The 15,533-nt window shown below is 45.3% G+C and overlaps 2 protein-coding genes across 5 annotated transcripts in view; one reads left to right on the top strand and one right to left on the bottom strand.

Moving 5' to 3' along the window:
* Nucleotides 1-15,533, top strand: part of CASP8 (caspase 8) — a 21,254-nt gene extending 5,721 nt beyond the window's left edge. For all 3 annotated transcript variants that reach the window (XM_054044766.1, XM_054044769.1, XM_054044767.1), the window contains exons 2-9: nt 1,017-1,399; nt 3,598-3,703; nt 5,785-5,923; nt 6,023-6,073; nt 9,286-9,353; nt 12,169-12,304; nt 13,275-13,776; nt 14,628-15,533. In XM_054044766.1, the coding sequence (XP_053900741.1) occupies nt 1,095-1,399; nt 3,598-3,703; nt 5,785-5,923; nt 6,023-6,073; nt 9,286-9,353; nt 12,169-12,304; nt 13,275-13,776; nt 14,628-14,763 (1,443 nt within the window). In that variant the 5' untranslated portion in view covers nt 1,017-1,094 and the 3' untranslated portion in view covers nt 14,764-15,533. The remainder of the gene's footprint in view (nt 1-1,016; nt 1,400-3,597; nt 3,704-5,784; nt 5,924-6,022; nt 6,074-9,285; nt 9,354-12,168; nt 12,305-13,274; nt 13,777-14,627) is intronic.
* The window catches only part of FLACC1 (flagellum associated containing coiled-coil domains 1), a 31,683-nt gene continuing 26,258 nt past the window's right edge, over nt 10,109-15,533 (bottom strand). The window contains exon 18 of one of the 2 annotated variants that reach the window (XR_008446721.1): nt 10,109-10,165. The gene's annotated coding sequence lies outside the window, so the exon portion shown is untranslated. Of the gene's footprint in view, nt 10,166-13,523; nt 13,614-15,533 lie in introns of those variants that run through there. The other variant, XR_008446720.1, reaches the window with a different exon arrangement.

The following is a 15,533-nucleotide window of genomic DNA, read 5'->3' as shown; positions in this document are numbered from 1 at the left end:
TCACACACACACCCTGCCCTGGCTCCTGCACCCCCACACATACCCAGTCCCCCCACACCCCATGCCCTGACTCTTGCACCCCCCACATCCCCACCCCCACGCTAAGCACCAAATGGGAGCTCCTGCACCACCACCCCACATTCCCACCTGCACCCCTCACACCAAATGGGAGCTGCCCAGGTAAGCACTCCGCACCCAAACCTTCTGCCCCAACCCTGAGCCCCCTCCTTCATTCTAGCTCCTGGCCAGACCCTACACCCCAACCTGCTCCTTCACCCCCAGTCGTCTGCTCAGTGCAGAGAGAGAGGAAGAGAATGGACTCAAACCAGGGAGAAGGTAGGTATCCACTCTATGTGGGCAGGGCCAGGACCCCAGACCAGCAGCAGGCTGAGTGGCAGCGGGCTGAGCCGCTCAGCCCACTGCCAGTCTGGGGTCCCGGCAACCAGCCCCGCTCAGCCCACTGCTGGCCCCGGTCCTGGCCGCCGGTCCCACTCAGCCTGCTGCCAGCCTAGATGAACGGAACCTCAGGTCGGCAGCAGACTGAGCGGGCCGGCGGCATAAGATCAGCATTTTAATTTTAAATGAAGCTTCTTAAACATTTTGAAAACCTCATTTACTTTACATACAACAATAGTTTAGTTATATACTATAGACAGAGAGAGACCTTCTAAAAAATGTTAAAATGTATGACTGGCACGCGAAACCTTAAATTAGAGTGAATAAATGAAGACTCGGCCCACCACTTCTGAAAGGTTGCCGACCCCTGGTGTAGGATATTAAGCCCTTATTGGGAATGAGGGGCCATTTTCTCCAGCATCCCAAGTACTGGCCATTGCCAAATGCAGGTACTCGACTAAGGTAGATGACCCAGTGGTATGCAATCCTAATGCTAGACTTGATAAAGGCATGGCAGCTCCAAGGGACGAATACAAAAATAAATAGGTACAAAGTTTATTATGAGACTATTTGCAAATTGCTGCCATACCAGATACATACAGCGGTTTTCTTATTCACAGTCTAAACAGAGGCCACTTGGGACCCTTCTTTCCTTTTATCTACAACTGAAATAACCTTTTGTCAGCTGTCTGAGGAAGATGGACTTCCACAAGCTCCTCTACACCATCAGTGAGGCTCTGGCCACAGAAGACCTGGTGGCTCTGAAGTTTCTAAGCCTGGAACACATCCCACTGCGGAAGCAGGAAGGGATCCGTGATCCTGAGGCCTTATTCCTAGCACTGGAGGAAAAGGGCATGATGGAGGAAGACAATCTGTCCTTCTTAAAGGAGCTGCTGTTCAGAATAAACCGCATAGACATCCTAACTGATAAACTGAGCTCCAGCAGAGAAGAAATGGAGAGGGAGCTTCAAATTCCAGGGAGGGCAAAGGTATCTCAGTTCAGGTGGGTAGCTCTGTATCATATTGGTGGGGATCTAATGCCTCATGAAAAATTAAGAATAAATTATGTTAATGATTTGCATATGATTTGTACCTCTGGTTTGTCCATAAGTGCTCTCTGAGGGCCTCAGCCTCTTCCCAGCAAAATCAATGGAAGTTTTGCCATTGACGTTAATGGGAGCCACATTAAGTCTGCAAAACAGTTATGCAATCCTTTGCATAATGTGTATAAATAAATTGCTACCTTCATGTGCATGTTAATGTACAGTAAATGTATGTGAATCTGACACTGATGCACCTTAAACAACTTACAAATAATAAATGACAGAATAAATTGTGCATTCCTTTAAATAGTAGATTGGAAACACTAATTCATCCCAGGAGAGGGGTCAGATTCTCAGACCAATTAAGTCTGCATTTGCATTGTTCTAGCAGGGCAAAGCAGATTTACATGTGGCATAAGTGACCATCTGAGGCTTCTCCTAGAATGGGGGGAAATCCCTGGATGGTATGAGCTCGACTTGTGTGCCCAGATGCTAGAATGACTATTGGTGACAGTCAGAATATAGAGCAGCCCTGAGGCTGTCTACTTTATATCAGGGCCCAGGCCGTCACAAATTGGCACTAGGACCAAGAGCTGCAAAAGCAGTAAAGGTCTTTGCACTATTGTCTTCTGAGCTGTTCCATGTTTTACTGAGGATTTGGCTGCAGCTGTTTATTTAAATTGGAGGATTACATAGTATTAGTGCTCAGACTAGAGAGCATCCTATTTTCAGAAAACCAAACTCCTGGTCTGGACATTAAACACTTTAGGGCCCAGTTCTGTACGAAGTTTCAATTGGAGTTGTGGATGTGTCTGGCCTGAGCCTGAAAATGAAAACCAGCATCTTCATTTTCTAATTAAACAAATTCCTCTTTGCAGCAGGCTGGAATCCAAGGAGAGTGCACTTGGCTGCTAGAAGTGGCTCTCCTTGATGTGGAGCATGGGGAGTAATTGCTGTAAGGTGGGATTTACAAGGAAACGGAGGCAGGAGGCCTGTATTCATTGTCTGTCTAGTTAGGACAGTTCAGTACACCCCTGATTCTAGAGCTGGTTGAGTTAGATTAGCTGCTTGCTCCTGAGAGAAGGTGTCATGCGCAGAATCTACAGCAGCTGTCTGCCTCCCATACTGATATTAGCCTGCCTTTCAGACTACCTTTTCAGACAGTGAAAAGCACCATTCCCTAAGGGCCCCCACGTGACATCTGCCCAGCTCTGGTTTTGAGTTTGCCATCCATCCTTATTGCTCATTGACTGAGTGGAGACTCGGCTGTACAGTAGTCCCTGGCTGTGGTCTGAGATAACATGCACACAATGCAAATCCATCCTTCCTTCCATTCCCTTCCCTCTCACCAATATGTGTGCTTCTGTCCTGAGAGTTCAGTAAAGGAGGATACCCTTCTCCACCAGCATCTGCCTTTAAAGTTGCCTGTCAGTAGTTCAGTGGCATCCTGTAAAGCTGTTTAACGGTCCCAGATGTTTAAAGATCCATGCTTGCTTTTGGTGCATCTGCAAGTTACATTGCCTCCACAGTGCTGCAGGACAAACTTTGGATTTCATTCTATGAATTTGATTAAAATATACACACACACACACACACGAATGGTCCCAGTTTGAGGTTTTCAGCTCCACTGAGGGTCTCAACGATGGCTGTAAGATAGATCTGGAACAAAGCATCTCTGTGGGCATTCACCTGCCAGTATAAATATGACTGCAGTGTAAACTGATCTGATATGACTGCAGTGTATTTATCATAGACTATAGCAGGTTAGGAACTTGGGGAGTTACTGGTAAGTGATGAAAACTGAGAAACAGCATTGACTAAAACTGAACTGTAAAATCCATCAGTCCATATTGGGTTTTGGTTGGGCAGCTCAGCTTAGTTTTTAAAAACTAACTCATTGTGGCTGCATAAAAAGGGTTTGAATTCCAGGTTGTCCTGGGACCAAGTGAGGTTAAAAAAATCAATTTCCTTTGTGTTAACATTTGTGTCTGTGTGGGGAAAAAAATACATTTTGTGTGTGTGTATATCATACAGTTTTTACATTTTGTGCCATGTTTGCTTCTAGTGAGCTCTCAGCAGCTTGCCAGCACAGTATTAAATAAAGCTAGGATACCAACTGGCTCATACTGAGCGAAGCAACTCCCTGTTTTCCCACCAGGTACCTGCTCTTCCAGCTCTCAGAAAACATAACAACAGATGAGTTGAAATCTTTGAAGTTTCTTCTGATCAAAGAGCTTCCAAAGTGCAAGCTGGACAACGAGATGGTAAGAATAGTTTCATTACTTTGAGCAGATCCAGAAGTTGTTTAGGGTGTAGTGGGAGAACAGGGCTTCTTTGGGAAACACCCTATGTTTCCACATCTTAACACTGCTTCCCTTCCTCCCACCTCCAGTCAGGAATATTTCTGGCTAGGGACTAGATGACGTATATGCTTCATTATTATTAATCATATTTATTACTGTAGTGTCCAGACTGCGGCCCTATTGTGCTAGATAGTGTATAAACAAAGTAAGCAGTAGACAGTTCCCTGCCCTGAAGATCTTATAATCTAAATAGACAAAATAGAAACAGTAGAGGGGAAAGGGTAGAACACACACGTAGAGTGCTTTTGTCACCAGATCCCGTTAAGTGGCTGTCATCCTTCTCAGACACTTAACCAGTTAATCAAAAGAAATGGCTCTTATCAATAAGGATTATTAGTCAATAAAATAATACTTAGTGCTTTTCTTCCATTGACCTCAAAGGGCTGTACGAATGTGGGTGAGCACTATATCCCCATTTTATAGATGAGGAAATGGAGGCACAGAGATTAAGTGATTTATTCAGATCAGGTGCAGTGAGTCAGTGGAACAGCAGCTCCCAGCCTAGTGCCCTAACTATTGAAGCATGCTACCTTTAAGGCTGCGAGTTTGTCATGGAAGTCACGGATTCTGTGACTTTCCGGGACCTCCGTGACTTCTGCAGTGGCCAGTGCGGCTGGTCCGGGGGCCACCTAAGCAGCTCTGGTAGCCCTTGGGCCAGTCGCACCAGCCGCTGCTGGGGCAGTCTTGGGCCATCGTACCCTCCTCCCCCAGCAGCAGCAGAAGTTTGGAAACGGGTGTGGGAGGGGGCAGGGGCCTGGGAGGGGGCGAGGGCTCTGGGTGGTGCTTACCGCGGGGGGCTCCCTGGAAGCAGTGACATTCCCCTCCCTCAGCTCCTAAGCAGAGGCGTGGCCAGGCAGCTCTGCACTGCCTCCACCTGCAGGCACAGTTCCTAGTCAATGGCAGCTCCAGAGCTGGCGCTTGAGGCAGAGGCAGCAGCAGTGCGCAGAGCTGCCTGGCCATGCCTCCGCCTAGGAGCTGAGGGAGGGGGATGTTGCTGCTTCTGGGGAGGTGCAGAGCGAGGTAGGGAGCCTGCTGGCCCACCAATCTCTGCCCACTCCCCACCCCCCCCCAGCACCAGCAGGGTCCCGGGCTGTCCCCGCCAGCACCTGTGGTGCCTCCTGGCCTGCCCCCACTCTCCCCCCCCCGAGCACCTCAGGACCCCTGGGCTGGCCCCCCCCAATTTAGTTAGGGGTATATCGTACAAGTCATGGACAGGTTGTGGGCCATTAATTTTTGTTTACTGCCCGTGACCTGCCCCTGACTTTTATTAAAAATATCCATGACTAAAACGTAGCCTTAACTAACTTGCATAATTCAGACTTCCTTGGTCCAGGCCATTGTGGGAGATTTACTGAAACCAATGAAAACAGCAGCTACGAAGCATGCAGGCATGGCTGCCCCACTCTATTCCTCTGCTCTCCCAATCCACAACACCCAAGAGGATTGAACACTTCATTTTCTCTCATTACAAAGAAAAATACACAAAGAAGTCACGTCAGATCTGAGATGGAGATGGGGGCTCTGCTCTGCTGGAGGAATCATCTTTTGATGAGAGATGGAACTGAGGTCTTGGTTCCTTCTGCTGAGTCAGATGAATGCTCAGGCATGATCAGATTCCTATGGGGCCCTGTTGTTCTGCCTGCCTATGTTCCACTGCACTTATTGCTGTTGAAACCCCTTTACCTGTTTTCCCTCCAGAGGCAGCTGCTCTTGAGGGGTAGTCGAAGTGATTCCAATACGTAGTTAAGAAATCGTTAGTGCCCCATGGGAATCCTTTAAATGAACAGCGCAGTATAAATATGAGATCACCACTGTGGGGCTCCATCCTACCCGGGTCGGAGTAGCCTCTATTCACAGTGGTGTGGAGGATGATCAGTGCCTCTGAGGATATGGCTCCACAAGAGGAGGCGCCTCTAGACTGGAGAATGTGGAGGGAAAGTAAATTCTATCTCTAACAGGAAGTTGTCTTTCTAATTGCCCAGACACTGATCGATGTTTTCATTGAGATGGAGAAGAAGGGACTATTGGCAGAAGAAAACCTAGAAACCCTCAAGATTATTTGTGAGAAAATTGACAAAAGCCTTCTGAAGAAAATTGAAGAGTATGAATTAGACCGAAATGGTAAAAATGGCTTCTTTCACATCAGTTACTTTTGAATTGACAGATCAGTTTAATATGCTAAGCATCTATAGCTAAACAATGAATTTCTTTCGTATGCAGTGGAAATGTACATCCCGGAAAGACCTGGAGGCCAAACAGGAGTCTCTGAAGGTAACTGACAGATTAGCTTCTAAGGAGATGCCATTTAGAACTTTCTTAATTAATTTTCACCTTTTCCCCCCACATCTGTCACATTCTTTTTAATCCACCTACCTGTCTTGTCCCCACCTCTATATATAGTTACAAAGTGAGCTCTATTTATTTGATCATGTCTAACCAAACCCACTGTTTTAAAGACCCTTATTTTTTTTTTATTTTTCATAGTTACTCTAGTTAGAATTGCTAACATAGTTCCTATTTTTAAGAAGGGGAAAAAAAGTGATCCGAGTAACTATAGGCCTGTTAGGTTGACATCTGTAGTATACAAGGTCTTGGAAAAAATTTTGAAGGAGGAAGTAGTTAAGGACATTGAGGTCAACGGTAATTGGGACAAAATACAACATGGTTTTACAAAAGGTAGATTGTGCCAAACCAACCTGATCTCCTTCTTTGAGAGGGTAACAGATTTTTTAGACAAAGGAAATGCAATGGATCTAATTTACCTCAGTTTCAGTAAGGCATTTGATACGGTTCCACATGGGGAATTATTAGCTAAATTGAAAAAAATGGGGATCAATATGAAAATTGAAAGGTGGATAAGGAACTGGTTAAAGGGGAGACTACAACGGGTCATACTGAAAGGTGAACTGTCAGGCTGGAAGGAGGTTACTAGTGGAGTTCCTCAGGGATCAGTTTTGGAACCAATCTTATTTAATCTTTTTATTACTGACCTTGGCACAAAAAGTGGGAATGTGCTAATAAAGTTTGCGTATGACACAAAGCTGGGAGGTATTGCTAATACAGAGAAGGACCGGGATATCATACAGGAAGATCTGGATGACCTTGTAAACTGGAGTAATAGTAATAGGATGAAATTTAATAGTGAAAAGTGCAAGGTCATGCATTTAGGGATTAATAACAAGAATTTTGGTTATAAATTGGGGACACATCAGTTGGAAGTAACAGAGGAGGAGAAGGACCTCGGAGTATTGGTTGATCACAGGATGACTATGAGCCGCCAACGTGATATGGCGGTTAAAAAAGCTAATGCGGTCTTGGGATGCATCAGGTGAGGTATTTCCAGTAAAGATAAGGAGGTGTTAGTACCGTTATACAAGGCACTGGTGACACCTCATCTGGAATACTGTGTGCAGTTCTGGTCTCCCACGTTTAAGAAGGATGAACTCAAACTGGAACAGGTACAGAGAAGGGCTACTAGGATGATCCGAGGAATGGAAAACCTGTCTTATGAAAGGAGACTCAAAGAGCTTGGCTTGTTTAGCCTAACCAAAAGAAGGCTAAGGGGAGATATGATTGCTCTTTATAAATATATCTGAGAGATAAATATCAGGGAGGGAGAGGAATTATTCAAGCTTAGTACCAATGTGGACACAAGAACAAATGGATATAAACTGGACATTAGGAAGTTTAGACTTGAAATTAGACGAAGGTTTCTAACCATTAGAGGAGTGAAGTTCTGGAACAGCCTTCCAAGGGGAGTAGTGGGGGCAAAAGACATATCTGGCTTCAAGACTAAGCTTGATAAGTTTATGGAGGGGATGGTATGATGGGATAGCCTAATTTTGGCAATTAATTGATCTTTGATTATTAGCAGGTAAATATGCCCAATGGTCTGTGATTGGATGTTAGATGGGGTGGGATCTGAGTTACTACAGAGAATTCTTTCCTGGGTGCTGGCTGGTGAGTCTTGCCCACATGCTCAGGGTTTAACTGATTGCTATATTTGGGGTCAGGAAGGAATTTTCCTCCAGGGCAGATTGGCAGAGGCCCTGGAGGTTTTTCGCCTTCCTCTGCAGCATGGGGCACGGGTCACTTGCTGAAGGATTCTCTGCACCTTGAGGTCTTTAAACTACTATTTGAGGACTTTAATAACTCAGGCATAGGTTAGGGATTTGTTACAGGAGTGGGTGGGTGAGATTCTGTGGCCTGCGTTGTGCAGGAGGTCAGACTAGATGATCATAGTGGTCCCTTCTGACCTTAAAGTCTATGAGATTTTCTTTTAAAAATGCTCTTTATTGCAATGAATATGCAAGGAGTATCAGAGATGCCTGCTGTCTTTAGCAGGTATTTTATTTTATACACAGTCTGTAGTCCTGCCTCAGGCTCCATGAACACAGATCCATGTGCTGTCTCATTGACTTTACTGAGATGCTGCACAGAAACTGATGCAGGCTCTGGGCCCCAAGGAGTGCAAGGAAAAAATGATCTATTTAATATCAGTGTATCTAGTTAAGGACTCTAAGAAATCTTTGCCTCCCCAGCAGACTATGTGGCCTATTGGATAGAGCACTGTATTGGGACTTGGATGATCTCTGTTCTAATACCAGCTCTGTCTGTGGCGTGCTGGGTGACCTTGGGCAGCTCTGTAAAGTGGGGGATAATGATAATGATCTCCTTTTAAAAGTATTTTGTGATCTATAGTTGCAGAACACTAGCTGCCAGGGAGGTGGTATTATTTTTCATTCTATACATTTTTTGGTGGTGGCACACTGAAACTTCCAAAATCCATTCCTGGAAGCAGGGAGATTTCATAGAGTTAATCTGGTGTTAGCCAGAAAGGGAGTGGGTGCTATAGATCCAGTTGTCAGGGTCCGTGCAGAAAGTCCCTGTGATTTTAAAGCTACTCACTTACCATGTAATGGTTTCACCATTATGTACCAAAATAGGAAAGGACTAGGGAGCCATTCTTGAAGCATAGAAAATTCATTGAAAATTCATGCTTTACCCGTACTTTGGCTTTTGTCAGTACAGTAGATAGGGAGTTGAAATTCCTATTGGATAAATAGCTTTACCAGTTAAGTATTTGGCTTGCCAGCACAGTTGTGAGAGTGGATGAAAAACCCATTAGATAAATAGCTATTATCCTAGCAGTGAACCTTGATACACAAGAAGCGAAATATTAGGGGCCTGCTCCTAATATTTTTGTAATTTTTTTTCCAGTTGGCACAGGATCAATTCCTGTGTCATTTTACTCCAGTTCATCTACTTTGAAACAAAAAACTTTTTGCAACCAACCCCTCCGCACACCTTACTGAAGTCAGAGGGTAGCACTTACTCATTGTACTTGCATTGCTGCTAACAGGAATTACACACGTGTCTCAAGAGCAGACTAGTGGACCTTTTAAAGTAACAATTTCCCAGATGATAAAATGTTATGCCTTACCTAGTTCTATGCCTGACTGTCTCTTTCTGGATTATTTTAGTCCAGGACAGCCCTTGGCCTTCTCAACCTGCATCGGATTCTCCAGGCATCCAAGAAGAAATCCAGCAGGTAAATCAGGATTAAAGTTACTTTAGGGAATCTGGCTGTATATGGGATATTGTTGTGTTGGGCAGATGGTAGGAAGGGAGAGTATCAAGCAGCAGACAGATCTGTCTATGAAAACAAAACCCTACAAGCTTGTGGCAACAGATGATAGCCTTTCAATGATTGGCATGAGCTGGAAATTTTGATGCGAGTTTTTTTGTCTGTGCAGAGAGGCTGTCTGTGAGGCGGAAACAGGTCACTTATGGGATATTTGTTCTTCTGAAGCTGTGTCAGTTGGGGCACAGGCAGAATGGGGCACAGTTATTAAGCTTCAGCAAATCTGTTATTTGAAGTCTTTTGTTTCACAGGGTAGCTGGAAGGGGCCCATTTCTTGAACAGAGGAAGGGCAGAGAGAGTTAACACTGATAAGCAGTGCCAGAGAGTGGAGTGGCTCTGTGTTAGGGTTGGATGGTTGGGTTTTTCTTTTAAACAAAGATGAAAATTTTGATCAGCAGCTATCCTGCTAAATGCTAAATATCTCATCCTGACCCCCAACCCATTTGATGCTTCCAAATATTGCCATTCATTAGAAGAACAGAATGCTACAGTTTTATAGAGATGGCAGCTCTATAAGGCCCTGTTTCTCTACTTCACGCTCAGCCTCTCCAGATACCCTACAGGAGTTGCTGTTGCACAGGTGTCTCTCCTCATTTGTTACTCAGGGCTGACCTTACCTGTGGAGGTGGTGCATTGTTGCTGGAGGCTCCAGGACTGGTCTCCGTCCTTCAGCTCAGGGCGCCAGTCTCAGGTGGAACATGGTGGTGGATCAGTTTCTCCTGTCAATTTTATTTTAAAAATTTGTTTTTATTCATTATTGTGCAGTTGAGACTTCTAATCTTCCTCCTCCTCTGCCCTTGGATCTAGTGAAAAGCAGCATGGTGGTTTCAGCCACCTTGCCTCCCTCCTGGAGTCCTCTGCCCCTGCTCTGGAAAGGCAAAGCTATCCTGTAAACATCCCGTTTTAAATCTAAGCAGTGGTCCTCTCTCTGAAAAAGCATTTGCAGGCTCTACAGCAAGGGAGGTATGCCCTGCCTGGTCCCAGCCATCTGACCCTTGTGCTGCTAGGGCCCAGGCCCTTCCTGCCCTCAGGAGCCACAACTCCAATGCAGAAATGTTCAGTGAGGCTTCTGAGGGAGAGTATAAGGACAAGGAGGAAGCTATCAGGCCAGTGCTGGGCAATCCCTGCAACAGAGCTAGGCTGGAAGGGGAAAAAAACCCTGAGAGGATCCAGTCCCTGCCAGGTGCGTGGGGGCTCCTACACAGCTCCTCTTCCTTCGGCTGTGAGTCGAGGGATTCTCACGATTAAGGTTAAGATTCTGGTCATGGGCATTTTTAGTAAAAGTCAGGGACAAGTTGCAGGCAATAAAAAATTCACAGAAGCCCACGACCTGTCCCTGACGCTTACCAAAAATACCCTGGGGGGGTGGGGAGGCAAAGAGCGCTGCTGGGGCTTGCAGCAGGGTGGCCAAAGCTGGAGGGTGGCAACTCAGCCTAGCCCTGGAGCCTCCAGCAATACCACTGGATCACCCCCAAATGCCACAGGAAGGGGCATGAGCTATGAGTAATGAATAAGGAGAGAAGCTGCTAACAGAGAAAAAAATCAGGTAAAAATGTTCCTTTGGCTGTAAACCCTGCAGTTTCACTTCTGGACAGCAGAGGGTACTAACATTCCCTTCTGCTCTTGGCCTAATAGCCCTGTCTCTGCCTGTCCCCCTGTTGTGGGTCCCCGGTGGAGGCAGGAAGGCTTCGGAGTACTGGGGGAAAAGGAGAGCATAGGTGTGAGTGTGAAGATGACCAGACAGGCCCCTTTGAGGGGAGCAGAGGGGGCCACAGGAAGGGGTTGGGCTGGATGTAGAACAGGCAGAGGGTGAACCCTGACAGGAGGTGGCCATGGACGAGGAGACTGAGAAGGTGCTGGAGGCAGAATTAAGGCAGAGGGAGATGTGATGCAGTAGAATGGGGAAGGGCTGGATGCTGGAGCAGAAGGGAGTTGTGTGATGGGGGAAAGAGTCAGGGGCAGGCAGGATATGATTGAGGAGAAGGACTATCGGGGGTGGCTCCAATGGGGGAAGATACTAGGGGAGGGTGGGAAGCGATCCCAGGGTGAGATCTCACAGGAGGTGGGGGGAGAATGGGGAGGGCAGGAGACTGGACTGGACAGAGAAAGTGGGAGCGACGAGCAGGGTCGGGGAGAGATTTATGGGTAGAAAAAATTAAATGTAAAGTGGAGAAGAGCAGAGGCAGGGGAAGGAAATGGGCCGGTACAAGCAAAGGCAATCAGACTGAAAACCAAGGGAGACAATGGGCAGGATGAATAATGGGTGTGAAGTGAGCAGTGAGGGAATGTTTGGAGGGGTAGCTGGCGGGGATGATGGGGCCTGTACATCAGACAGCGGGGAAGGAGCACTTTGTGTGAGGATAAGAATAGGTGAGTTGGAGCAAGAATGTGAGGAGAGAAGAAGGTGGTTGAGGTAGGCGGAAGGGATGCCCCTAAGTTATGTCACTTGCAGCCATGGTGACTAAGTAGCTGATGGAGCATCCCGGCCTCAGCTCACCCCCTACACCAAGGAGAGAAGCAGGTGGCACAGAGCCTGCAATGAAGAGACGTTGGTGTAGGGAGAATCGTTGGCTGCCCCATTAGTGCAGCTCTCCAGCTGCTGTGCACTGGAACTGGGCATTAGGCTGAACCCATTGAACATGCAGCAGGAGTATATGAAATGTGAATGGCTGGTTGCCGCAGCTCAGGTTGTGAGTTGTTGTTCATCTGTTTTCCCGAACAGCCTGACATGTACAAAATGAGCAGCCAGCCCCGTGGAATCTGCCTGATCCTAAACAATCATGACTTTACAAAAGCAAGATCAGAGGTGCCTAAACTTCAAAACATAAAAGACCGGAACGGAACAGACGCTGATGCAGGTACAGCAAGGACTAGAAAAATTCAGGCGCAGTTTGCATATCTGTGAACTCCAGGGAAATTGGAGTAATCTGAGAAAGAGGAAGAGGTCTGGCCTATTGTATGAAATGTACTTAACTAGTTATCACGGCGTTCACTGTCAAACTGAGATGGGATATATCAGGTGAGGTTCCACAGTGGTCTGTCCTGGATCCAGTACTATTTCATATTTTCATTAACAACTTGGATAATGGAGTAGAGAGTACTCCTGTAAAATCTGTAGCTGACACCAAGCTAGGAGGGGTTGCCAGCACTTTGGAGGACAGGATTAGAATTCACAATGATCCTGATACAATGAAGAATTGTTTTGGAATCAGTAAGACAACATTCAATAATGACAAGTGCAGGTCTTTGAACTTCTGAAGACAAAATCCAATGCCTAAACACAAAATGGGGAATAATTGGCTAGGCAGCCATATTATAGAAGGGGATCTGGGGATTATACTGCATCACAAATTTAATGAGTCAACAATGTGATGCTATTGGGAAAAAAAGCAAATGTCATTCTAGGATGTATTAACAGGAAGGTTGTAGATAAGACATAGGAGGTGATTGTTCTGCTCTAGTTGGCACTGGTGAGGTTTCAGCTGGAGCACTGTGTCCAATTCTGGGCACCACATTTCAAGAAAGATTTCATTTGCAAATTTATAAAGTATGCTCTCTATTCTATCATGCAAGTTGTGAATGACAATATTGACAATATCAGATCACTACTGTTCAGGCCCTTAGATCCCCTCTTTTCCTCTCGCATGCTCATTGCTGTGGTAGCGGAGATAAATTCCCACTCTGAAAACATAAGTGATGGGGGTGTGGAATTAAATGTATAAGGGTGTGGGGAAAAGCATGAACTTAATTCTCTTTAGTTACTGATTAATTTATTTAGTAAAAGTTACAAAATGTCTCCCCCCATTGCCCCTTCTGTTTACTCTCCAGCGGCTCTGAGAAAGGTCTTTACCAAACTTCACTTTGAGATAGCAGAACACAAAGACCTCACTGCAGAACAAATCCGTCACACAGTGCACGTCTACAGGAACATGGACCATCGTGACCGGGACTGCTTTGTTTGCTGCATCCTCTCCCATGGTGATAAAGGCATCGTATTTGGTACTGATGGGCAGGAAACACCTATCCAGGAACTAACCACTTCTTTCACTGGCATGAACTGCCCCTCACTTGCTGGAAAACCAAAAGTATTCTTCATTCAGGCCTGCCAAGGTGACACATTCCAGAGAGGGGTACATATAGAAACAGATTCTGCAGAGCTGGATTCTTCTGTAGAGGCAGATGCAAGATTTCAACTGGAGTGCATTCCAGATGAGGCAGACTTCCTGCTTGGAATGGCCACTATGAAAGATTTTGTTTCCTACAGAAGCACAACCCAGGGCACCTGGTATATACAATCACTGTGCGAGCACTTGGAGAAGAGCTGTCCACGGTTAGTACAACTTATTTCTATCTTATTCATAAAAGCATTAACACGGATTTGTACATGTACATACATTTTGTCACCTCTTCATTTTTAGCCTTACACCTTGTCTATACAAAATTTCACCTGTTGAACTTAAGCGGTGATTTAGTTAAACAGATGCAAATACCTATGCAGATACCCTTACACTATGTCAGTTTTTAAACTGACAAGTTAAACCAGTGCTAGCTTCTTGTGTAGACAAAGCTTTATACACGTGGTGCAATTAGTGGGGTGGTTGGGTGTTGTCTGCACACATCTGCCTCACCTGGAGTGATTGTAGGGAGAGTACCCTACAACCCTCATTGATACAAGTGTTGTGTAAATCTGAGGATGAAGCAGTGACACACATGTATAATATAAAATCCTATTACAACTGATCTATAATTGCTGTCTCCTACATAAGTGAGTTGCACCTCAGGCAGGTATCTGTGGATATATGTATGGAGGCAGGGATGGGAGCATGTACCTACACACCCATGTATTTGTACACACAGAGACAGGTCTCTCTCTGTATAAAATAATAGAGAGAATCTCACGCACACACTGCTCCTACATACATACAAAGAGAAATACCTAAATAGGGTCCAACTCACTTGCTTAGAAGACAGCAATTACAGAACAGCCATTGTAAGTTGTTCAGTGTAGCATAATAAAGTTAAATCCATTATTTGCTCGTTCCACAGAGCAAGCACTGCTGGCTTTGATCAGGATATGGGATAATGTAGTAGCATCTTTAAGCAATCAAAAGGTGTTAGTGGACAGCAGGTTAGGTGAACCCCTTTGCTGTTGCTAATGCTGAGATTATAATTTTTTGGCAGAGGAGAGGATATTCTCTCGATCCTGACAGCAGTGAACCGGGAGGTGAGCAGGAAGAATGACCGGCTGAACCAAGGGAAGCAGATGCCACAGCCCAGTTTCACGCTCAGGAAAAAACTCATCTTCCCGGTCAACTGAACAGGGAACTGTAGTCACCCCCAACTTGAAATCTGCTATGGAAAAGTCTGCAGTCAGTTCTGGACTTTCGGTTGTTACAAAATTAGAGCTTTCAGTATGTGCTCTCAGCTTGGGAACAAACATACCTTTTTTTTTAAACGTAGCTTTCCAGAGAGCAGGCTATTTCATTAGAAGTGTTCACTTTTTGTCAGAACTGTGAGTACAACCAGGTTGCTGGATAGCTCAATGCTCTCACCAGTGCCTGTAGATCAGTGTTTCTCAGCGACCGGTCCGTGGACCGGCACCGGTCCCTGATATTTCCCTGACACAATTTAGAAAGGGAGCAAGCCAGTCCCTGGTATCAAAAAGGTTGAGAAACACTGCTGTAGATGATAGCAGGTATTAATATAGAGGCACTTGGCCACTTTTTCAAATGATGTATTTTTCAGGGAGAACTATCTACCAAATTTGGAAAACAAGATATTGACTAACTTAGAATCAAGTTTAGGGTTGTGTACACATGTAGTTAGGTTATGATCAGCTTGTACAAAAATAAAAGTAAGTTTCAGAAAATTTTATCTCCCTGAAAATAAGGATACACATTTTAGTCCAGCAAGATAGATTTGGATTTTTTTTTTGAAAGTATATGGCATGGGCTTAGACGAGAAGTGCCTTTTCAAAGCACTGTTGCTATTAACCTGCCTGACCATCATAGTAAGTTCTTTTCTTAATAAAGTGTCCATTATACTTATTCAGCTTCTGTTCGCAATAAAACTAACTCTCCAGTTCCA

This window comes from Malaclemys terrapin, chromosome 11 (genome assembly GCF_027887155.1).
Source record: "Malaclemys terrapin pileata isolate rMalTer1 chromosome 11, rMalTer1.hap1, whole genome shotgun sequence".
Classification (NCBI taxonomy): domain Eukaryota; kingdom Metazoa; phylum Chordata; order Testudines; family Emydidae; genus Malaclemys; species Malaclemys terrapin.
The sequence above is the reverse complement of the archived record's forward strand: the minus strand, read 5'-3'. Positions and strand labels throughout refer to the sequence as shown.